The 24142-nt window shown below is 62.1% G+C and overlaps 1 protein-coding gene across 1 annotated transcript; it reads right to left on the bottom strand.

Annotated features, from left to right (window-relative positions):
- Nucleotides 1-1443: 1443 nt before the first annotated feature.
- ANO9 (anoctamin 9) lies at nt 1444-24117 on the bottom strand. Its single transcript, XM_061450885.1, has 27 exons — nt 24020-24117; nt 19144-19292; nt 18135-18680; nt 15486-15673; nt 14249-14422; nt 13936-14052; nt 13309-13445; nt 12986-13035; nt 11298-11356; nt 10776-10858; nt 9397-9531; nt 9211-9307; nt 8736-8796; nt 7633-7715; nt 7143-7247; nt 6067-6231; nt 5961-5997; nt 5420-5531; nt 5207-5264; nt 4983-5080; nt 4712-4881; nt 4141-4293; nt 3528-3675; nt 2795-2911; nt 2506-2599; nt 2297-2409; nt 1444-1511 (listed from the first exon to the last, which is right to left on the bottom strand). Exons 1-27 carry the CDS (start codon nt 24115-24117, stop codon nt 1484-1486), a joined length of 3375 nt encoding a protein of 1124 aa, XP_061306869.1. The 3' UTR covers nt 1444-1483.
- Nucleotides 24118-24142: the final 25 nt, after the last annotated feature.

Here is a 24142-nt window from a genome sequence, read left to right as displayed (position 1 = left end):
AGTGCTGCTGTGCCACGGGTCCAGCCTGGCTCCAACCCCTGTGAGATGGGCTGCAGTGCTGCTGTGCCACGGGTCCAGGCTGGCTCTAACCCCTGTGAGATGGGCTGCAGTGCTGCTGTGCCACGGGTCCAGCCTGGCTCTATCCCCTGTGAGATGGGCTGCAGTGCTGCTGTGCCACGGGTCCAGCCTGGCTCTAACCCCTGTGAGATGGGCTGCAGTGCTGCTGTGCCGTGGGTCCAGCCTGGCTCTAACCCCTGTGAGATGGGCTGCAGTGCTGCTGTGCCACGGGTCCAGCCTGGCTCCAACCCCTGTGAGATGGGCTGCAGTGCTGCTGTGCCACGGGTCCAGCCTGGCTCCAACCCCTGTGAGATGGGCTGCAGTGCTGCTGTGCCACGGGTCCAGGCTGGCTCTAACCCCTGTGAGATGGGCTGCAGTGCTGCTGTGCCACGGGTCCAGCCTGGCTCTAACCCCTGTGAGATGGGCTGCAGACAGGGAGGAGGTGGAGGAGTGTTGGGTTCAGGCTGGCAGGTCGTGGTTTGGAGCAGGAGAGCCCTCCAAAGCCCTGCCTGTGCAGCTCAGTGTTTCTGTCACCCCAGCACATTTAACAAGCGGTTTCCCACTGTGCGTGGCCACAGCACCAACTTCTCTTCAGCCTCTCACCAGGCAGCACCCACACTATGGAGTCACCCACAGCTGTGGGTGGCCCTGGGGAGCCTCAGCTCCGGCATGTTTTGATTATCCACATTTAAGACAGAAGCAGTTTTGGGGGTGGTTTCTGTGGGTGGCAAAGGAGGGGCTGGGATGACCCCAGTGTGAGCACAGCCGAAGCCCTGGCTGCTGTCTCCACAGGGGTGATAGCTTTATTTCCTGCTTTGGTCGTGGTAGTTGAGCCAGGAACAGCTGTGGGATGCTTGGGGCAGGCACAGGGACTCAGCTGAGCCCGGAGCAAAGCTCAGTCAGGGGAACAGCTCTGGTTTTCCAGCAGCCAGGAAAGCAGGGGGTTGGAGCTGCAGCCTCATGGTGGCCGTGTTGAGAGGAGGATGGTGCTGGCCATGGTGAAGGAGGAAGGACTCGAGTGTCTCGGTGGTGCAAGAGCCAGAGGTCACTGGAGGCAGAGAAAACAGGGTCCAAAGTGCAAAAGAAGAGCTGCAGAGGGAACCTGGAGCGAGGTAAATGCCCTTCCTGTGCCGCACACTGAGGCGGTGTCAATGAGGAAGCCCAACAGCACTCGCTTGCAGCCGCTGGATGCTGCCCCATGGATGCTCCCAGCTTCTCAGCCAGCTCCCTGGCTCTGCCACGACTGCCTTCCTGCTCGTGGAGGCAGAAATCCTCCCGCTCCTGCTCAGCCACCATCGCATTGTCCCTTCCCAGCTCACGTCCAAGCCCGGTCACCGCCGGGACACGTGGCCCATTGTGCTGCTGCAGTGGTTCCTCTGCACCCACGGCACGGCCTCAATCCGTGCTGCTCCTCGGGGAGCAGAGGCTACACCTCGGTGGAGTACTCCATCATGCTGGGGGGAAAGGAGAGAGTTGTGGTGGAAGGGAACCGAGTGACTGGGAAGCAATGGGGATTGTGGAACAGGCTGTTTGCCAAAGGAGTGACACAGTGCAGAGAGAAGCCCTGCTTGTGGGAAATCCCTGCAGCGGGCGAGCCAGGGACTGAAGGCTGAACAGTGGCAGCGTGGTGCTCCCCGAACACAGCTCTGCTTGTGCCAGGCCTTTGTGGTGGTAGCAGGGACCTGGTGACCATGAGCAGGGCTCAGCCCGTGGGGGCAGCAGCACCGGGGCAGCCCAGGCTGTGGCTCTCGGCTGCATCAGTTCTGTTTCAGCTGAAAGACTTCACGTGGGGTTTTTTAAAGTGCAAATGGAAAATTTGGGCAAAATTGTGTCTTAACTCGGAGCTTTCCTTTTCCTAAAGGAAAAGCCCAAATGAAGCAGCCCCTTCCTCTGGTGAGCACTAAATGGTGAACACTTGCCATGGGACTCATTTCACTGGCCTTGAGTGCCTAAAACCAGGCGACTGAGCTAGTGAGTGAAGCCACGGGCACGGAGGGAGACGGATTCTCAGCTATGAGTAATGCACCTCATCTTAAGAAGAGCCTGTTCTGCTGTAGCAGAGGCTGGGCTGGGAGCTGGGGGGAAAGCCACCCTGAGAAGGGTGCTGGAGCTGCCGCAGGGCCAGGAGCGGCCCCACCGTGCCTCTGATGGTGAGTGACCCCCTGCTGTGGGGCTCTGGAGCGCATGGACCTGGTCCTGCTGGAGGCTGGGCCCTGTGTGGAGCGTGGGCATCACCCACCTGAGCTCCTTACGGAGGTCGCTGTGCTTCCTGCCCAGGAACGTGTTCTTGACTGACAGGGGCACGTCGGGGATGAACCAGGCTGCAATGAGCTTCACGCACAGAGCCACGTGCTGCGCAGAGCAAGGGGCAGTGAGGAGCTCCCCGGGCCCCCCCTTCCCCTGTCAGCATCCTCCCCCTTCACCCCAGCCTCCCCGCCGGGTGCTCACCTCGAAGAGGATGAGGAAGGCGAGCCGGGCGGCGAAGATGTGCCAGAACTGCACCGTGTAGCCGTAGTCCTCGGCGTTCCTGTAGTCCCGGTACCTGCAGCGCAGCCCCGCGGGTGCTGGCACGGGGTCCCCTGTGCCCTGCTCCCTGCCTCGGCTCCCCCACGGACCCGAGGGGGGCTGGCTCCCAGCCCTCCCCACCACCACCTGCTCCCCGGCTCCAGGCCGGGTGTCCCAGCGAGGGGCTGGGCAATGCCGCTGGGCCACGGCCGCGGCCGCGGGCTGCTCTTACCTGCACTCTGTGATGTTGGTGACAGAGCCTGCTGGCAGCTGGGGCAGCTTCGAGTGGAACTCGAAGTCCTGGACGCGGAAGGTGGACAGGCTGTGGTTGATGTAACCGGCGGAGCAGCTGCGGGGGGACACGGTGGCTGCGGGTCCGTGGCTGCACCAGGGGCTGTGGTGACCCCCAGCCCGCAGCTCCCGTGTCTGCTCCAGCACACCGGAGTCTCTGGTTGCTGCAGAGCCTGTCGGGCTGCAGCTCTCCTTTCTGTGGGTCCCCTGGCGTGGGGGTTCTCGGGTGGCTGGTACTGTGGTTGAGCACCGGTTGTAGCCTCCCGTTCTGGGGGAGCCAGCACCCATCTGGGGCTCCCCCCCCGCCCCTGGCTGCCCGCTTTCACAAAGCCTGGGGAAGTTCCTGGGGCTTCTGTCCAGTTTGATGGACTTGGCCGGTGAGTAAGGGCTCGGAGGACAGAGGAGAGGGTTGGAGAGGGCGCATGCAGGCACCCAGTCCTTACGTGGTGCTCTTTCCAGTTTACCCACCAGAGGGGTGCTGTGAGCTGGCTGGGATGCTGAAGAAGGTGCCACCAGGGAAACCCTCCCCTGCTCCCTTTCCCCGCATCCTGGTGTGGGGAAAGGCTCAACTGCTTCCTACCCCTGTGTTGGTGGCACTGAGGGAGGCAGGGGCGCTGCAAAGAGGGCTGCAGCGGGCAGGGCTGCTGCAGGCAGGGCTGACGGGCAGCACTCACTCCACGCCAGTGCTGTTCCCAGTCACGCAGGGGCTGTACGTGTACTTGTAGACCAGCACGGGGATGAAGTCGGAGGTGATGGCGATCACCAGCCCATTCCCGATGACAGCCAGGATGCCGATGGCCTCCAGGACCAGCAGCCAGATTCCTGCGGGAGAGGAGCGGTCAGTGAGGCCCTGGGGCAGCTCACAGCCACTGTTCAGGGTCTGTAGGGACAGGACAAGGGGTGATGGGGTCAGACTGGAGCAGGGGAAGCTCAGGTTGGAGATAAGGCAGAAGCTCTTCCCTGGGAGGGTGCTGAGGCGCTGGCACAGGGTGCCCAGAGAAGCTGTGGCTGCCCCATCCCTGGCAGTGCTCAAGGCCAGGTTGGACACAGGGGCTTGGAGCAAGCTGCTCCAGTGGAAGGGGTCCCTGCCCATGACAGGGGTTGGAGCTGGAGGAGCTTTAAGGTCCCTTCCAACCCAAACCAGGCTGGGATTCTGTGGTTCTGAGTGATGCCAGCCCCTGGCCAGGGGATGCTCAGGGGCCTCACACTGGGGAAAAGGCTTCCCACTGGCACCATTGGCACCAGCAGTGGTGCAGGAAGGAGGGGGCTCCTTGTGCCCTGCCTCACCGATGTCGTTGGCCTTCCTGGGCACCATGCGCCGGTGCAGCCGCATCATCTTGATGGCATCCAGGTGGATCTCAAAGAGGTTGTTGCAGAAGGCCAGCAGCGGGGCGAGGGGAAAGGCGGCCACAAAGATGGTGGTGAAGCTGTACTGGATCACTGCGAGGGGCAACGGGGTGCCGGTGTGCAGCCACCACACCATAGACATCCCATAGGGTTTGTCCTGCCTTGTGCCAGGGGGGCTTTGCAGGGGTGAAAGGGGGATATAGACATGTCCTGGGGACCCCCACCTCCCACAGGGCTGTTGGAGAGGGGGATCTGGGGGGGTCCCACAGAACACAGGTTGAGCTTGGGCTCCCAGCCACTCCCTTGGCACTGCAGGAGGAGAGCAGGGGCCCAAGGCCAGGCCATTGCCTGCTCTCTTGTTTGAGGATGATCTTGGTGAGCCAGGGCTGATGGAGCTCGTCTCAGAGCTCTCCTTGTCTACGCTGGGGCTCCTCATCAGGCTCTCTCCAGGCAAGGGGGAGACGTGGTTCTGCACCCGCATCCCTCCTCCTTGACCCCCTGCTCCACGTACCCATCTCCAGGAACTCATCAAACAGGCTGAAGATGTTGACCTCGTTGAGCTCGTAATTGCTCAGCCACTGCCTCTTGCAGGGGTCCTCGGCCTCCTCTTCCTCCCCTAACATCATCCTCCTCTTCTTGGGGCGCCGCAGCCGCTTCCTGCGTAGCTGGTGGCGTATCCAGCTGCGAGGGAGGGAGAGCTTTGTGCTGCCTGCAGCTCAGCGGGGCTGCGCGGGGAAGGAGGGAGCCCCTTCCCAGGGACCAGCAGCAGGAGGAGGGCTCACGGGTTGAGGTACTCCATCACGTTGCTGATGGTCTGCTTGAGCAGCATGATGATGGCCATCTGGATGAAGAGGTCGGTGATGCAGCCGCTGGGGTGGCACTGCGAGGGGGAGAGGAGAGGGGCTGTGTCCGCGGGCTGCGGCCAGGGCAGGAGCTGAGCTCCCCATTGCCCCGCTGGGCAGTGGGGCAGGGAGGGCGGGAGCTGCGGTGAGGGCCAGAGCATCACCTCCTCCAGCCTCCACTTGCCGGCGATGCGCACGTAGTTCCCTGGGTGCCCGTTGATCCTGGGCAGGGAAGGAACAGCAACGTCTGCTGAGCCCCAGCACCGATGATGGGGACATCGCCCCCGGGCTCCGATAGAGACATGAGGGGCTTCCCGCGTCCCCATGCCCACTCCGGCCCTTCTGAGGTCCCCCATGGGGTCCCAGGCCCCGCTCACCGCCCCAGGAAGAAGGCGATGTAGATGAGCGAGGAGAAGTTGGTGAAGAACTGGAAGGTGAAGATCTTCACGGTGAAGGTGTTCTCGCGCTGGGAGAAGGTCCGGGGCTTCTCTGCGTGAGGGAGCAGAGCGCAGGGACTTGGTCACGGCGTGGGGGGCCCTTGTCCTGGCTGCCCCTTGGGTGCCACAGCGGCTCTTTGAGGGTCGGGAGAGTCCCTGCCCCTTGTGGAGCCTTCCCCACCCTTCAGCCGAGCCCTGCGGTGGAGCTGAGCCCGGCTCCATCGGGGGGAGAAGGGGCCCTGCAGCAGGGAGGGCAGCACACGGAGCGCTCCTGCAGCAGCGGCGGCTTCCTGCTCCCGCTGGCTCTCGGCCCTATAGGGCGACTGCCCCCAAAGCACGATGTGGCCGTGGGACAGCCGCCTGCAGCGCATGGGGCTGCTGGCCGCGCGTGGGTGCCCAGCGGGTGCTTTGGGATGGAGGAAGGGAAGCGGGCAGGAGCGTGGCTGCACGCGGGCCCAAGGGACGCCGTGTGGAGCCTTACCCAGGTCGCAGAGGAAGAGGGCCACGCGCCTGTTGACCTGCGGGACACGAGCGGGTCGGTGGCGGAAGAGCCAGGAGCAGCGCCCTGCCCGCGCCGCGCTCCGCACCTTGCTCATGACCACGATGGTGATGTAGTGCAGCACGGCCCCCGTCATCACGGCCACCGTGTCGGCCTGCTCGCGCAGGAGCTCGGAGCTGCTCTGCGTGAACAGCGCTGTTGCCACCACCCGGTAGATGACGAGGGCGTGCGCGATGCCGACCAGCACCGCGATCTGTGCAGGCAGAATGTGTCCCAGCCCAGCGAGCTCCACCGGGGCCTGAGCTCCACCGGGGCCTGGGCTCCATCAGGACCTGAGCTCCATCAGGACCTGAGCTCTACCAGCCCCCTCAGCTCCATCAGGACCTGAGCTCCATCAGCCCCCTGAGCTCTACCAGCCCTCTCAGCTCCATCAGGACCTGAGCTCCACCAGCCCCCCGAGCACCACCAATGCCTGAGCATCACCAGTGCCTGAGCTCCATCAGGACCTGAGCTCCATCAGCCCCCTCAGCTCCATCAGGACCTGAGCTCCATCAGCCCCCTCAGCTCCATCAGGACCTGAGCTCCATCAGCCCCCTCAGCTCCATCAGGACCTGAGCTCCATCAGCCCCCTCAGCTCCATCAGGACCTGAGCTCCATCAGCCCCCTCAGTTCCATCAGCCCCCTGAGCTCCACCAGCCCCCTGAGCACCACCAGGGCCTGAGCTCCATCAGCCCCCTGAGCTCCATCAGCCCCCTGAGCACCACCAATGCCTGAGCATCACCAGTGCCTGAGCTCCATCAGCCCCTGAGCATCACCAGCCCCCTGAGCACCACCAGCCCTTCAACCCTAGTTTCCCCCTTCACAGAGCTCATCTGGGCATGGCCTCAAATTGTTCCTATATCATGGAATGGTTTGGGTTGGAAGAGACCTTAAAGCTCCTCCAGCTCCAGGGACCCCTTCCACTGGAGCAGCTTGCTCCAAGCCCCTGTGTCCAACCTGGCCTTGAGCACTGCCAGGGATGGGGCAGCCACAGCTTCTCTGGGCACCCTGTGCCAGGGCCCTCCACAGGACACTGTGAGGTGCTGCTCTTGCAGCAGAGTGGGGAGGGAAGGGGGAAAGCCCACGTGCCCTAAAGCCAGGTCTTCCTGTGTCCCCGGCACGTACCATCACCAGAACCAGGAGGAGGATGATGGTGCTGCGGAAGTAGGAGTGCTGGTACTGCCGGGGCTCGTGCTGCAGGTTATTGATCAGCTCCAGGGCCAGCTCCTCCTGCAACACAAAGCCAGGACAGAGCATGGGGATGGAGCCAGCAGAGCAGAGCCCGGGTGCTGGGATGTCCAGGGGTGGCTGCGGGATGAGCAGCACCAGAGGACAGGGGTGGGCAGTGGATGCCCAGCCCAGGCAGTGAGGCCAGAGCTGGATGAGTTCAAGCCCTTGTGCGGGTGAGGTGGCTGCTGTGTGCTCAGCCCTCTGCAGGGCTCTGTCTCTTCCAGGGCTGCCAGATGTGGGCTTTGCTGTTTGTGCCTCCGTTAGCTGTTCCATCTACAGAGAATGGAGCTGGGCAAAGGGGTCCCTGTGACGGGGCTTTTCCATGGCTCCAGCTGAAGCATAGCTGCCATAGCTCCTGCTGGAAGCAGGGGAGACGCATCCTCACCTCCTCCTCATCCCAGCGGTACAGGTCCCAGTCGGTGACCACTCTGGCTCTCTGCCTCTTCCACAGCTCCAGGAACACGGTGGCTGTGGGGCAAGGAGGGAGCGCGGTGACACTGGGGTGGCTCTGGAGTCACCCCTCTGCGGGGTGGGCATCGTGTTACCCCCCAACGGGACCTGGACACGCGGCACCGTGTGGGGATGGGGATGGAGGTGGGCGAGATGTCACCAGCCCCAGTGTCTGCAGCACGGGGCATGAACCCGGTGAGCGCTTTGCATGGTGCCAAGCACACACGTCTGAGTTAGTGGACAATACCCCTCGAGTGGAACAGGCCGATGGTGTTCAGGCTTCACATCCCGAGCTGCGCCTCTGTAAGCCCCTTTCCTCCCCCTTGTCCTGTGGAGTAACCTCCCGGAGCTCATCCCTGTGTCAACCGCCCCACAGCAGCGCACAGACCCCATCCACGGTGCTCAGACCATGGCTGTGCAGGTGGAGAGCCAATGCCTACACCTGCAGTGCTGCTTGTAACTGCCGTGGTAAGGCAAACGAGATGGGTAGCCGGTAGGGTCATGGATGATCTCTAGGGTCCCTTCCAGCCTCAACCGCTCTCTGGTTCTATGGGGTGATGGGACCACGTCAGCTCAGAGCACAGGGATCTGCTGGGCTCGTTCCAGCGCAGCTGAGAGGCAATGGAGCAGCCTGGGGAGGCTGATGAGGGTCTGCTGGCCCCTCCTCCCTGCAGCTGCCCCCCATCCCGGGCAGCTGCCCCATAACACCCACTCACAGAGCCTTATAAAAGCCATGAGGGGGCTGTGGTGAATGAAGGGGGCAGAGTTTTGAGGTAGGGGGTGCTGAAGGGGTGATTCTTTGCCTTGCCTTTGCCTTTGCCTTTGCCTTGGCCTTGGCCTTGGCCTTGCCTTTGCCTTGCCTTTGCCTTGCCTTTGCCTTGCCTTTGCCTTGCCGGGGAGGGCCCGGCCCTGGAGGTGGATGTGAAAGCTGCTGCGTGGTGAAGCTGCATTGGAGTCCCCTATTCCCCCCACCAAGCGACATGAGGCTGCCCCTTCTTTCCTGCTGTGCGCGCTTGGCACCAAGCCGCAGGCACCTACCCCAGATGGCCATGAACATGGCAAACAGGACTGTCCCCTCGTTGTCGATCATGTGGGTGACCTGGGGGGGACGAGGAACATGGTGATGGCTGCAGGGGCACCTCGGAGCTGGGAGGGGCTCTCGGCACCCCGATCCCCTCGAGGCAGGCAGAGATGCTGCAGGAGGGTGACCTGCAGGAAGGGGGTGGACGGTGGGACTTTGTTGGCGATGGAGACCGTGATCTCCGTGCTCCTCCTCCTCAGTACAGGGCCCAGTGGGGTTTTCCTGTGTGCTGTAGTTGTTTTTTTGGGGTGGGTTTAGTTCCCGGTGGTTTGGGGCAGCACGAGCTGGGAGCGTTTCCCATCCTGTGCCATGAGCCTGCCTCGGGGAGGGAAAGGGGAAAGAGAAGGGAAAGGAGGGGAAAGGAAAGGAAAAAGGGAAAGGAGAAATGGAAGGGAAGGGGCAGCCTGCCTCGGGAAGGAAGGGGCTGCGTACCCTGGCATAGGTGCAGGTGTCGGAGAGGCGCCAGAAGGGGCACTGCTGGTCGCAGAGCGGGCACATGATGGTGCCCGTGGCCTCGCAGATCTCCTTGCTGCAAGGAGAGGAAGGGGCAGAGGGGAGCAAAGGGGGCGGCCCGGCCCCGAGCCCCGCGGGGTGCGCCCGGCGTTCCCGAGGCCTTACCTCACCTGGCTGGAGTTGAACACCGTGATCCCCGCCACGAACACCAGGAGCCCGGCGGCGGCGGCGATGCCCAGCAGGAACGTGTACCAGCCCAGCCAGGCGAAGTACAGCGCTGCCTTCTCCCCGAAGTACCACCTGGGGGGGACAGCGGGCACCGCGGGATGCTCACGGCCCCGTGGGGTCCTCCACGGGATGCTCAAAGCCCCAGGGGATGCTCACGGCCCCGTGGGATGCTCACAGCCCCATGGGATGCCCCGTGGGGTGCTCATGGCCCCATGGGATGCTGGGCCCCAGGGGATGCTCACGGCCCCACGGGATGCTCACAGCCCCAAGGGTGAGGGTCCAGGTGTGGTGATGCCTGTGCCTGGGGCTTGGGATGGGGAGAGTCAGCCTGGCTGGAGAGGAGCTTCAGGATGCAGGGGGATTGGAACTGAATGCTCTTAAGGTCCTTTCCAATCGTAACTATTCTATGGTTCTATGCAGCATTCCCAGGCGATTTCAGCAAGAAAAAGAGCTGGGGGTCTCCTGGTGGCCTTTTCTTTCCCTTTTGCTTTCTTCCCCCCCCGTTAATGTGCACAGGGGAGCTGCTGTCACTGATAGGAAGGGGGTATGGTCCATGGGTGCTGCTCCTGCCTTTCCATGAAGGAGGGAAGGGGAGAGCCTGTGGGACCGGTGTGCGCCAGGTCAGGGAGGTGGGGATGGTGAGGGCCCAAGCTGCAACCGGTGCCTGCAGAACAGTTCTGGGTATGCCAGGCTTGCGGGGGGTGCGGGCTGTGGTGGCTCAGTCCCCCCTGCGATGCTTTCCCTGCCTCCTGGAGGCAGCATCCCCTTAGCTCCGGTGCGGGTTGGGATGGGTGAGGATGGCAACTACCGATGGCTCGGCCTGCCCTCCTCTGGTCCAGGGAATTCACTGCCCAGCAGCGCTCAGGGGCGGTGCTGAGCCCTTCCCCTGCCTTGCCCAGCCCCCTGACACCGCAGGGATGTGCGTGTGCCTCTGCCCTCCTTCCCGAGCACGGCTGCTCCTTCCTCCCCCTTGAGCCAAGCGCCGTGCTCTTCCCGCAGTGCTAACGTGGCCCCAGGCTCAGCCTCTGATGCTCTGCTCCCGCCTCACCTTCCCTTTGATTGCGGTTGGAAACCCAGGGGCCCATTAAACCCTTGTGTCTGCGGGGCTCTTGGATGCTGCAGGATGAGCAAATGGAGCTGGTGCCATAGCGAGGGCCCCTGGCAAAGAGCTCTCAGGCTTCAGAGGGAGCCCAGTGCTTGAGGGGGGAGCCAGGCTCAAGGTAATGATGGAAACAGGAGCATAAAGGGCATAAAGCTCCCGGGTTTCAGGTGGGACCTTCGCTGAGGGACGTCCTGGGCCTCTCGTGCTGCGTTACCTGATCTTCTCGATGGGCTGGCGGCAGAAGATAACTCTCCAGCGAGCCCATTTCTCCTTCAGGAATTCGCTCAGCTCTCCTTTCTGCGGAGCAGAGAACTCGGTCGGACACAGGAACATCCGGAGAGCCTCGATACCCGGGCAAGGGATGGGACGAAATGGCCTCAAGCTGCACCAGGGCAGGTTCACATGGAGCTGAGGAACAATTCCTGCCCCAGAGGGTGCTCAGGCATTGGAACAGGCTGCCCAGGGCAGGGCTGCAGGCACCGGCTCTGCAGGTGCTCACACAGCGTGGAGACGAGGCCTCGGTGCCATGGGGCAGTGGTGGCCTTGGCAGGGCTGGGTAATGGTTGGGCTGGATGAGCTGGAAGGGCTTTTCCAGCCTGGCTGATTCATGGCTCTGTGATGCCCAGGCTGCCGCTGGGAGCTCTGCTGTGCCCTCATCCACATGACCCAACGGCTCCCCGGTTCTTGCTCCTGCACCTCCCGTGCCCGTGCCCCATCGCCGTGTGCTCGGCCTCACCTCGTGCAGGGGAAACGCGGCCTCAAAAACCTTCTTCTTGATCAGGTCCTGCAGCTTCTCTGGAGGCAGAGGGGGGGTCAGTGGGGCTCTGCTCTGCCCTGCCAGGCAGGAGCACCCCGCGCCTCGGAGGGCAGCAGACGGAAGCCTGGGGGAGGCTGGGATCAGCGGGATCAGCGCTAATCCCTGCGGGTGTGCTGCTGCGCCACGGGCGGCGCTGGGCTGGGAGCGAGCCAGGAGGGCTCAGAGCCAGAGAGCCAGCGCCCCGAGAGCCTGCTTGGACTGGGGTGGATGCTCAGAGCCAGCGCCCCGAGAGCCTGCTTGGACTAGGGGTGGATGCTCAGAGCCTGCTTGTACTGGGTGGATGCTCAGAGCCTGCTTGTACTGGGATGGATGCTCAGAGCCTGCTTGTACTGGGGTGGATGCTCAGAGCCTGCTTGGACTGGGGTGGATGCTCAAAGCCTGCTTGTACTGGGGTGGATGCTCAAAGCCTGCTTGTACTGGGATGGATGCTCAGAGCCTGCTTGTACTGGGGTGGATGCTCAAAGCCTGCTTGTACTGGGATGGATGCTCAAAGCCTGCTTGTACTGGGTGGATGCTCAGAGCCTGCTTGTACTGGGATGGATGCTCAGAGCCTGCTTGTACTGAGGTGGATGCTCAGAGCCTGCTTGGACTGGGGTGGATGCTCAAAGCCTGCTTGTACTGGGGTGAATGCTCAGAGCCTGCTTGTACTGGGATGGATGCTCAGAGCCTGCTTGGACTGGGGTGGATGCTCAAAGCCTGCTTGTACTGGGATGGATGCTCAGAGCCTGCTTGGACTGGGGTGGATGCTCAGAGCCTGCTTGGACTGGGGTGGATGCTCAGAGCCTGCTTGGACTGGGGTGGATGCTCAGAGCCTGCTTGTACTGGGGTGGATGCTCAAAGCCTGCTTGTACTGGGATGGATGCTCAGAGCCTGCTTGTACTGGGGTGGATGCTCAGAGCCTGCTTGTACTGGGATGGATGCTCAGAGCCTGCTTGGACTGGGGTGGATGCTCAGAGCCTGCTTGGACTGGGGTGGATGCTCAGAGCCTGCTTGTACTGGGATGGATGCTCAGAGCCTGCTTTACTGGGGTGGATGCTCAGAGCCTGCTTGTACTGGGGTGGATGCTCAGAGCCTGCTTGTACTGGGGTGGATGCTCAGAGCCTGCTTGTACTGGGGTGGATGCTCAGAGCCTGCTTGTACTGGGGTGGATGCTCAGAGCCTGCTTGTACTGGGGTGGATGCTCAGAGCCTGCTTGGACTGGGATGGATGCTCAGAGCCAGCGCCCGAGAGCCTGCTTGTACTGGGGTGGATGCTCAGAGCCTGCTTGGACTGGGGTGGATGCTCAGAGCCTGCTTGGACTGGGGTGGATGCTCAGAGCCTGCTTGGACTGGGGTGGATGCTCAGAGCCAGCGCCCTGAGTGCTCATCCTGGGGTGCCAGGGAGGGACCAGCTCCTCTGGGGACACCAGGAGCAGCAATGGGCTTGGGGAGAGGGAGTAGGGGCTGCAGCTGGGTCCTGCACTCCCGGTGTCCCAGCCTCCAGATGCAGCACAAGTTCTGTGTCTGAGCTGCGCCCCGGCTTTGTCCCCCCTCTGCATGCCCCCAGGGTGCCTGTGCCCACCATGGGGCAGGAGCCTTGTGCAGATCCCTCCAGCCCCATTCCCTTACCGAGCTCGGGCGTCACCGTGTTCTGCAGGATGAAGTTCACGATCCGTATCCTGAGCAGGGAGAGAGCGTGGATAAAGGCTGCTCTGGGGATACGGGCACGTGTGCACTACTTGTAGTGCGTGTGTTGTGGGGCCCTGGAGAACCAGGGAGGGAAGGGAGAAGGTGGGCACCAAAATCCAGGGAAGGAAGCGGGGAAACAATGGGAATCCGGCTGTTGGGCGCTTTGTGGAGCACGGAAAGCCAGGCCCTGCTGCAAGGGGGATGCTGGCGTGGGGAGAGGGAAGCACAGGGTGCTGGCGGTGAGCGTCCAGCTCAGCACCCACCTCGTGGTCACCGCTACATCGTGGTGGCCGTCGGGGCTCTGCTGCCGGCTGTCGGGGTTCCTCAGGAGCCACTGGTACTGCCGGAAGAGGAGCTTCGGGGCACGGACCCCATAGAAGAGCTTCTGGTCCTCGATTTTCTAATGGCAGGGAGAGAAGGGATGGGGGGAAACTGCAGGGATGGGGCAGAGCAGGGATGGGGCAGAGCAGGGATGGGGCAGAGGAGGGAATGGGGCAGAGCAGAGAATGGGGCAGAACAGGGGTGGGGCAGAGCAGGGAATGGGGCAGAGCAGGGAATGGGGCAGAGCAGGGAATGGGGCAGAGCAGGGATGGGGCAGAGCAGGGATGGGGCAGAGCAGGGATGGGGCAGAGCAGGGGATGGGGCAGAGCAGGGATGGGGCAGAGCAGGGATGGGGCAGAGCAGGGATGGGGCAGAGCAGAGAATGGGGCAGAGCAGGGATGTGGCAGAGCAGGGATGGGGCAGAGCTGCAAGGCCCCCTTGGGCAAGCAGTTCATTTCCCAGCAGTGATGGGCTCAATGTTTCAGGTCTCTCCCATGTCCTGGGATTCAGGATCCCAAGCCAGGCCTGGATCCTGGGTACTGTGACAGAGCCAAGTGCCTGTTCCTCACCTTGATGGTGAACCCCTTCTTGCTCAGCTCATCCAGGAACTTCTTCCTCTTGATCTCCCTCTCGCTGCCCACTTCATGGATGTCGCTCACCAGGACAAAATCCCACTTCTCTTCCTCCTGCCCATAGAGACCAGCAGGGAATCAATGGCATGGCAAGGGGACAGCGCTCCCTGCTCCAGGCTCTCCGGGGTTTGGGGCTGGATCATGACTGTGTGTGAGGCCCCTCTGATGGGGAAACGGAGGCAGCTGCTGCCTTGGCGCTGCCCCTCTGGGCTGTGCTGAGCTCTCTGGGTGCGGAGGGAGCAGAACTCACCAGGGAGGGGGCAGATTCCACATCTTCCACAGGAAAATCCCTCCAGGGGGTCAGCAGGATCTCATCCTGGCAAGAGAAAACCCCGGAGGTCTCAGCAGGCTCCGTGGCCGGGCACGGAGCAAACCTCTCCCTGCGGATGCGTGCGTGACACCGGGATGCCCAGAGCAGAGCCTGCTGCGGGCATCGGGACCAGGCTGTGGTGCATCAGAAGAGAGCCCGTGCAGCTGAAGCTGCATCCCAGCGTCAGCTGGAGGCCCCCCGGCTGCTTCCCTGCCCATGCCCACGGAGAGGGTGAGAGCAGGCTTGTCTGGAGCCTTCTCCATACGCTCCTGTCTCCAGTGTGGGGTGTTCCTGAGCCACATCCAGCTCTATTGGGATGCTGGATGAGTGCGCAGCCTCCTCACGTCCCATGTCTGCTCACGCTGGGGATGTCAGGGAACCGCAGGGGAGAAACCCTCCCTCTGCTCTGGACTTCGCTCCTTGTTTCACCCAATGCCCCAGTGTTTGTACCTGAAGAGAGTCAGCGCTTGGCCCCTCTGTCCCTGCTGCAGTGGCTTGCACAGTCCTTTACTGGGGTGCTCCTGTCAGCCAGGGCACTGCTGGGGTGAGTGGGAAAGGGAGTTTTATGTTGTGATGATGTTCCCAATCCTTGGGAAATGCCATGGATGCCTCTGCCTGTGGCCAAGGGGCAGCGGGGAGGGTGAGCTGCTGGTGCTTGGTCTCTCCTGTGGGCTACTGGCCCCAGAGAAAGGGGTGAACACGGATGCTCCCCCTCCCTGCTCCAGGCTCAGGCACCCCAGTGGGGCGGCTCTGGGGGGGGCACAGAGCAAAGTGCCCGCTGTGATTCCCTGTCCCTCTGCTGAGGGATGCTGCACTGAGCACCCCTGGGTGGCCCGGGGCCGGTGGGCACCCAGAGCTGGGGCACATCAGCTTCAGACCCCTTTGTCCCTGTCCTCGGTGCCTGGCTCCCCTGGTGTGATCTCATCCTGCCTGGTTCTGCAGCCACAGCTCCCTCTTGGGCAAGAGGGGACGTGCAGGAGTGTGTCAGGCTCCAGGTCCCAGTGACTGCGGTGGGTTTGGTAAGGACACGCTCCGTGGATGGTGCTGGGAACGGGGCAATGGATCCTGCCTTAAACCCAGCGTTTTGGGAGCGGGTTTGCGATCCGCTGTGGCCGCACAGATGCGCTGCTGCTCCCGAGGGCACGGGGCTGCCAGGGGAAGGGGCTACCATCAGTACCAGTGCGGCCACCGAGGACACCGTGCCCTGAACCGGGGCCTGGCAGACGAGTTCATCCGGCTGCAAGCTCTGGTGCAACCCTGCCCTGATGTAAGATCTGGCTCCAGAGCGTTCGCTGGGGAACGGGGCCGTGGGAGCAGCAGAGCCCGGGATGAGGGGAGAGATGAAGCGCGCCCACACACGAGGATCTGGGACCAGGCGTCACCCAGAGCAGCAGAGCCGCAAGGAGACAGCGGAGACGAGGTGGGAAGGGGGCTGCTCTCCCGCAGGGGCTGTTCAACAGGAACCAGAGCTCCTCACTGCTGAAGGCACCCGATTTGGGGCAGGATGGGGGCGGTGGGGGGTTAAAGCGCATCCTCTGCCCTGCCAAAGCCCTAAGCAGGTTTGGGGGTTGGGGTAATTGGGCTTTGGCCTGGGTTGGTCTCCCCGGGGGGGTAAACCCGTGGTGGGTGCAGCAGCTCCATGTCCCTGGCTCAGAGCCGCTCTCTGGGCCCAGTGCAGCAGATGGGAGCCTCACTGGGCTCTGCCCCATTGCTGCGGCTCTGATGCTGGTGCTGATCTATCCCATTGCTGCTCGGCTGGTCCCTGTCAGCCTCATCCTGACGGGATTCCCTGCCTGGGGCTGCGGATGCGGAGGGGAACCCACCCTTTGGGAGCAAGGGTTTTAAGGTGTTCTAATGCCCCTCGGCACCTCTGCCCTGCTGCTGCTGACCCCAGCAGCTCAAGATGGGGTGCATGGACCTGCTGGTATCAGCTTCTCTTTCAGGTGACCCCCAGCTCCACCACCTACAGCACGGTTCCCTGCTCCGGAGCTGAAGCATCCTGACCAGTGCATCCCTTTCCTGGGGAGCTGCGGATGGGATTGCCAAGGTAGGCTCACAATGGGATGTATCCAGCCACGGGGCTTTGTGCAGCCAGGCTGGGCTATTGGAACCTTATCCCTGATGGAGCTGCCAGCCCCTGCTTGTGCCTCGGGACCTTCCCTGAGGGCACTGGGGCTGAGCCTGCAGAGCATCCCCAGAGCATCCTCCTCCATCAGCGCTCCCAGTCATAACCTGCTGGTCCCTGACCTGATGCAGCCAGCTCCTGCCCTGCTTCCCCACCTGCCTGCAGTAGCAATCCCTGATTTCTAATCCCATCAGGGACTTGGTGCACTCTGATTTTCCAGTCAAACCCCAAGAATCATAGAATCAAGGAACGGTTTGGGTTGGAAAGGACCTTAAGATCATCCAGTTCCACCCCCCCTGCCATGGGCAGGGACACCTCACACTAAACCATGGCACCCAAGGCTCTGTCCAACCTGGCCTTAAACACTGCCAGGGATGGAGCATTCACAACCTCCCTGGGCAACCCATCCCAGTGCCTCAGCACCCTCACAGGAAAGAATTTCCTCCTTAGATCCAATCTAAACTTCCCCTGTTTCAGTTTGAACCCGTTACCCCTTGTCCTGTCACTGCAACCCCTAACGAAGAGTCCCTCCCCAGCACTGGGATGCTGCTCGGGCCACCCATGTACACATGTGTAGGTGTTAAGGATGTCAGGTTAGCAGGACCTGGCATCCCTCTGTGCTCCCACAGTGATGGGATTTAGTGCCTGGTGCACAGGGCTGGAACTGGGCAGGAATCTGTGGGTTGTTTAGCACAGGCCACCCCGGTGCCCAGCTCTGTGGGGTAACCGCTAAACCTGCATCAGTGCAGGGTGGGATGTGCACACCCTGGTGATGGGAGAGCAGCATCGCAGCAGGTTGGATCCATCACAGGGCAAAGGCAGCTTTGAGCCGTGGCTGCTTGTGCAGGAGCCCGGCCTGCCCTGGGGCTGGACGTGGCTTGGAGGCAGCTGAATCCTGCAGCAGGGGTCGGGGTCCCTCATTCTCCCGCATCCATTCACTTCCCATCCCAGGGACCAGGACCCTGCCGGTGATGGCTTCACTCCACAGCGCAGGGCAGGCGGGTCGGTCCCATGTGCAGGCAGGGCCACCCTGCTTGGGGCTGCTGGATAAAGCCTGGACTCTAATCCCTGTTATCACTGAGGACGGGGCCTTTCCCTCTTTCCTGCCCTGGGGCTGGAATTGCGCTGTGCAAAGGTGCGGGAGAAGCAGCCGGCACAAGGAGAAGCAGGGATTTCAGTGTTAAAGAGGGTTTCCCTGCCCCGGAGCAGGTTTCTCTGCTGCTCTGTCAGGGGGTCCTGGTCCCTATGGTACAGACCAGGTACCCCCTGCCCTGTGTGGGGTTATCGGATCCAGGGAAAGGGGAGCAGGCACTCCTGGGCTGGAATGCACTCACCTGAGTGAGTAACTGAGGCGATGCACCTGGGTGGCATCTCCTGTCCTTGTTTTATTTCCTAACCGGGGCCCAGGGAGGGTTTGGGTGGTTCCCGTCTCCCACACCGGGATGATCAAATCCCTCCTGTCTCAGGATGCGCACTGTGATGGCTCAGAGCACTTCCAGCTTTACCTCATCGTTTCCCAAGGAGCCTGTCAGTCTCATGGAGCAGGTCACTGACACACGCGGGCATTCACGAGACGCACCCTTGAGTCTCCCTGCCTTTCTGGGTGGGAGAAACCCACACCTTGTCTTTTCTAGCCAAAGAAACAAGCCTCATCTCCCCTCTCCCCTTTTGAGGTGCTCCTGAAGCCTCTGGGGCCGTCACCTCGCAGCTCTAAGTGCCTCTTCCTGGTTTTATACGAGCTGAAGACCCGGTCTCGGTCCAGACCATCCTCTGGCACCCCTGTGCTCTGGTGCCAACACGTGGGGCCATGGGTGACCCCGCGGCACCTCGGCTGCTGTGTGGCGCTTGGTCCCCGTGCAGCGGGGGTGGCAGAGCCGGCCCCGCACACCCGTGCCCCTGTCACGGGGGGGGGGGGGATGAGGTCGCTCCCCGGGAAGGGGATCGGGGGCTCTGCAGGGCTCAGAGCGCTCCGAAGGCTGAAAGCGGCAGCGCCCGAGCTCGCTGTGCCCCGTGTGCCCGGGCTGCGGCTGGCTCCGGGGGCTGCAAACCCCCCCGGGAGCGGGTCCCGCGTCCTACCTGCATGGCGGAGCCGAGCCGAGCCCGGCGGAGCCGAGCGGAACGGAGCGGAGCCGAGCGGAGCCGAGCGGAGCCGAGCGGAACGGAGCGGAGCCGAGCGGAGCCTCCCTCCTCGCCCCGGGGAGCGCCGCAGGGTCCCGCGGAGCCGCCGCTCCCTGCCCCGGCTCTCCCCTGGAGCCCGCAGGGATTCGGCTTCCGCGTGCGGCTGCCGCTGCCCGGCCCCGGGCGGGAGCAGGAGGAGGAGGAGGAGGAGGAGGAGGAGGAGGAGGAGGAGGTGCGGAGCGGAGCTGCCCGAGCCCGAGCAGCGCCGAAGCGGAGCCTGGGGGCGGCCGGGCCACGGGGAACGGGGGGGTGAGAGGATGGGGGGAGCAGCGCCCGCCTCGGGAGCCGATGGGATGGGGCCAGGGGGAGTTTGACGGGGCAAGGGGCAGAGCCTGGGCTCCAGGTAAGGGAGGACGCTGCGCCGAGGCTCTTCCACCTGAGTGCAGCTCCCTGCCTCCTGCCCTGGGCCGTGCCCGGTTTGCTCCGCACCGCTTTGGTTTCCTTTTGTGGCCCCAGAACCCTTGTGTGAACCTCGGAGGAAACGCGGCTTCCTGGAAGGGCTGAGCAGAGAGCGAGGGTTCCTTCCCCGCACCTCCGCGGCCGGCAAAGCCCGTGCTGGAAGTCCTGTGCTCTTTGTCCCCACGGGTAACCGCTCTATGGGGGGCGTCAGGGTTTGGTGTCATTGATGACCGGAACATCTGGAAGCGTTTTATGGCCCTTGAGACCCGGAATCTGCTCCCGCTGGGGAGGGAAGCATCAAAGCGTGCTCTGACCGCTCCGCTCCCCAGAGCCCTGCTGCTGCTCCGCACCCTGTCACTGCCGGTAGGTGGGAGGTGCTGGAGGACCCCTGCTGCAGCCTCTGCTTTCCTGACGGCGGTCGCGCTGGGATGCTGGGGCAGCCGCTGGGGGCTTTGTGCGCAGAGGCTTGGTCCACGTGGAGCCGTCTGTGGCCTGGAGCAGGGCAGGGCTGTTTACACAGGGTGAGGGAAAGGTGCTGTGGTAAGCCGGGGCTGGCAGGACTCGCTGTTGCTGCGGGTTCCTCTTAGATACGGGCAGTCCTGGAGGGAATCCGGCTGCGACTCCATGGGGAAGGGCAGCGCTTCCCGAGTGGTGTTCCCGGTGGAGCCGGCACCGCTGTGGCTTTGCCAAGTGCCTTGGCCAGGTCTGAACCAGACCTGTGAGTTTAGAACGGGAATAAAGGAAGTTGTTTGCCAGGGTCGTGCTGTGGGTAAGGAAACGGAGCAGGGGAAGGAGCGGGCAGACCTTGAGCATCCCAAAGGAGACCTGCAGGGCCGGCCGGGACGGGGAAACTGCCTTTATCCCGGGTGTGTGCCTGCCCTGTGTGCACACCTACCCCTGTGCGCCCAGGGATGGAGCGGAGTCTGGCCGCATCCATCCTGCTTTCCCCGTGTCCCGGCAGAGACCTTTGCCCCATGGGCGCTGCCGGGTGAGGCAGGATGGGGTGAGGCGTGGGACACCCGCGCGCTGCTGCTTCCTCCTGCGGCTCTGCAGCGCCAGGCTGGGGGACTCAGCACCTCTCACATGGGCCAAGGGGTGAATGTGGGCACCGGGCAGTGGTCCCCAGAGCTCGTGGGCTTTGTGGGGCAGCGGGGAAGGTGAGTTTGTGCCTGCAGGGAGGCTGTGTCCAGGTATTGAACCCTGCAGCATCTCTCACGGTGCTTCATAGGTCGTAGAATCAACTCAATTGGAAAAGCCCTTCAAGCTCATCCAGTCCAACCGTTCCTCAGCAGTGCCAAGGCCACCCCTAACCCATGGCACTGAGGCCTCCATGGGGTGTGAACACTTGCAGGGCCGGTGCCTGCAGCCCTGCCCTGGGCAGCCTGTTCCAATGCCTGAGCACCCTCTGGGGCAGGAATTGTTCCTCAGCTCCATCTAAACCTGCCCTGGTGCAGCTTGAGGCCGTTTCCTCCTGTCCCATCCCTTGTTCCTTGGGAGCAGAGCCCACCCTGGAGCAGACAGTGTGTTTCCCTCTGTTTAGGAGGAATCTGGCTTTGCCTTGGCAAGATTGATCTCCTTGCACTAGGGCAGCAATCAGACCAATGGGGTTCCTCTTTTGGTGCTTTCCTTCCCAAGCAGCCCCCCCTCAATGCTCTGCCTCAGCAGTCACTGCTCTTGGGGCACTGGTGCTGAGGACAGAGCTTGGAAACCCCAGATCAGGGAGGGAGATGTTGTACCTTCCACTTTACTGGTGGAAAATCAGCTTAGTCATGAAGTGTGGAGCTGTGGTGCATCCGTTGCAACCACAACCCCTTTGTAAGCAGCCGGAATCAGTGCAGGTATCGCCCTGCTCTGCTGCTGCACCCATGATGGGTTCCCATCCTAATCCATTGTGGCATCGCATTGGCCCCATAGACCCCAACCACTTTGGGCCGTGGTGACTGCACCGGGTGAGCTGGTGTCAGCCCCTGCCCCAGTAACCCCAGCTGGGTGCAGGGATGTGATTTTGTGGTGGTGCCCACCTGCATCCCTCCTGACTGATGCTTTCTGACAGGAGCTCCTCTTCTGGGTGCCCAGAGCTCACTGCACGCCAACATCCCAGGTTTAGGATGGTGATAAAACATTCATTTGCTCTTTTCAGTTCCCAGCATCTTGGGGTTTACTTTGTCATTTGCAGGAGAAGAGTTTAACAGGTGTTGCCTTCCCCTGTGCACAGAAGGATGTGAAAGCAGAAAGACCCTTCAGGAGAGGTGGTCCAGATGTTAAAGTTGGGGCTGTTCAGCCTGGAGAAGAGAAGGCTGCGGGGAGACCTCAGAGCAGCTTCCAGTATCTGAAGGGGGGCTATAGGGATGCTGGGGAGGGACTCTTCATTAGGGACTGCAGTGACAGGACAAGGGTAACGGGTTCAAACTGAAACAGGGGAAGTTTAGATTGGATCTAAGGAGGAAATTCTTTCCTGTGAGGGTGCTGAGGCACTGGAATGGGTTGCCCAGGGAGGTTGTGAATGCTCCATCCCTGGCAGTGTTCAAGGCCAGGTTGGACAGAGCCTTGAGTGCCATGGTTTAGTGTGAGGTGTCCCTGCCCATGGCAAGGGGTTGGAAGTGGGTGATTTTAAGGTCCTTTCCAACCTTGACTATTCTATGATATTCTATGTAGTATTCTATGTAGCACTGCAGTGCTTTTATAGCAGCACTCCTGGAAGTGTTGTTGCCAGGATGCTGTCAATCAGGATCTCTCAGCTTTCCATCTAAGTTGTTTTCCTATCTGTAATCAAGGAGTCTGCAAGTCACTGTGGTGACAGGACAAGGGGTAATGGGTTAAAACTGAAACAGGGGAAGTTTAGGTTGGATCTAAGGAGGAAATTCTTTCCTGTGAGGGTGCTGAGGCACTGGAATGGGTTGCCCAGGGAGGTTGTGAATGCTCCATCCCTGGCAGTGTTCAAGGCCAGGTTGGACAGAGCCTTGGGTGCCATGGTTTAGTGTGAGGTGTCCCTGCCCATGGCAGGGGGTTGGAACTGGATGATCTTAAGGTCCTTTCCAACCCAAACCATTCTATGGTTCTGTGATTCTATGTTTCTCAGCTCCGATTGTTGGGGCTGTGTCCCTGAACCACCTTTGTGTCACGAACTGGTTTGGAGCAGAGGTTCATGGGTGCTGTTGCCCCAGTGAAGGCAGGAGCTGGCTGGGAGCCCAGCTCTGGGGATGCCCTTGGCCACTACAGGACTTTGCAGTTCAGTTTGTGAGCGAGTGTACGAAGTGGTGGGGAAAATAAAGAGAAACGTTTCTACTTTGTGTTTCCCCCCTCATTTGGAAGCCATTGGTCAGAAGCAGCTACAAGTGCCTGGGAAACCTGCTGAGTACGCTGGGAGAGAGAAAACGTAAGGCTTGACTGCGGGGTGAAGGAGAGGGAAGAAAAGCCTCGAGCGGAAGGCAGTGATGCTGAACCAGCGTCTGAAGCCTGACTAATGCTTGCCGCCCTGGCAGGCCCCAGGGCTGATCCGGTGGAGTGCTCCCCAGGAGACGGTGAAAAGCCCTTTGGGGAGCAGCGGCGATGAGCGAGCGGCTTGGGGCGGCTCCGGCCGCGGCACCGCTGCGCCCTGCCCGGGGCGCTGCTGCCACCGCGTGGCCATGGCTGGTAAGTGCAGGCACGGGAGCGGTGCCTCGTTCCTCCCCGCGTTTCCCCGCCTGCTCCTGCAGGAAGGGGGCTCCAGGGATGCTGGAGGGGAGCCCTTCGTCAGGGACTGTAGGGGTGATGGGCTCAAACTGACAGTGGGGACGTAAGCTCTGCTCCAGGTAGGGAGGGGATGAGCTGTTACATGAATTGGTGGGGGACACAGGAGCAGCACAATGCCCTGGGATGTACCTGGAGAAGCAGCTCCAGCCCCGGACGGACAAACCTTTGCAGCAAAGCACTCTCACGTTAGTTTTGCAAAGGAAAAAGTGGTCAAACGGTCGATATCCATCACAGAAAGAAGCGGGGCCTGGGAAAACCACGGCCTCAGGATGGGGCTGGTGGGAAAGCAGAGTCTGGGGCAGCTGGAAGCCACACAACAGCCTGTGGAGAGTGCTCAGCCCTGAATAATTCAAGGAACGTGTGTGTAGGATGGAGCCATTTACTTTATAGCGTGGGTTTTGGTTGCTTTTGCCAGAAGATACAGGATTTACCGGTGAATATTGCTGCAGTGCTGCTTCAGTGCGAGTCTATGTGCCCATGGCACCACTCTGCCTTTCACAGCTGAAAGGTTTTCTGTGTTCATTCCCCCCCTCTTCCTACTTTCTTGGTGAGAGAAGGCAGAATTTTGTGCTTCCTTGGCAAACTCCTGACGCCTCCAACAGCGGCGTCTCCAGGTTTCACAAGCTCGGGTGTTGCTCACCAAAGACCACGTTGGGAGCTCGCGGCAGTGGAACGGACACCTTAGGTTGTCAGCACACCTGAATCCACCAGGAATCTCAGTCCCATTGGGACTGCTTCCCTCCTCCCGCCCTGTTTTGTGTGGTCAGAGCAGTTCTTGAGCCTCTGTCTCGGGCAGTGCCGGCCATGAGGGGGATGAGCAAGTCCTGAGGTGAGTTCATGCATTGATGGAGCTGCTGGAGCAAGGCCAGAGGAGGCCATGGGGATGCTGCGAGGGCTGGAGCAGCTCTGCTCTGGAGCCAGGCTGAGAGAGCTGGGCTGGGGCAGCCTGGACAAGAGAAGGGGCGACCTGGGAGCAGCTCCAGTGCCTGAAGGGGCTGCAGGAAACCTGGAGAGGGGCTTGGGACAAGGGATGGAGGGACAGGCCAAGGGGAATGGCTTGAACCTGCCCGAGGGGAGACTGAGATGAGCTCTTAGGCAGAAGCTCTTCCCTGGGAGGGTGCTGAGGCACTGGCACAGGGTGCCCAGAGAAGCTGTGGCTGCCCCATCCCTGGCAGTGCTCAAGGCCAGGTTGGACACAGGGGCTTGGAGCAAGCTGCTCCAGTGGAAGGGGTTGGGGTTGGGGCTGGAGGAGCTTTGAGCTCCCCTCCATCACGCACCACTCCGTCGTTCCCCCGCTCAGGACGCGCTGAGCGTCCCCGGGGGAGCTGGCAGCGGGCGGGCGATAGGACCCGGCGGCGCCCCGGGGGCGGAGCATCCCGGGGGGGGAGGGGGCGGTTGCC

The sequence above is a fragment of the Pezoporus flaviventris genome, unplaced genomic scaffold, assembly GCF_033815535.1.
Source record: "Pezoporus flaviventris isolate CSIRO_AGI_PZ_B2104156 unplaced genomic scaffold, CSIRO_AGI_Pfla_v1 ptg000012l, whole genome shotgun sequence".
Classification (NCBI taxonomy): domain Eukaryota; kingdom Metazoa; phylum Chordata; class Aves; order Psittaciformes; family Psittacidae; genus Pezoporus; species Pezoporus flaviventris.
The sequence above is the reverse complement of the archived record's forward strand: the minus strand, read 5'-3'. Positions and strand labels throughout refer to the sequence as shown.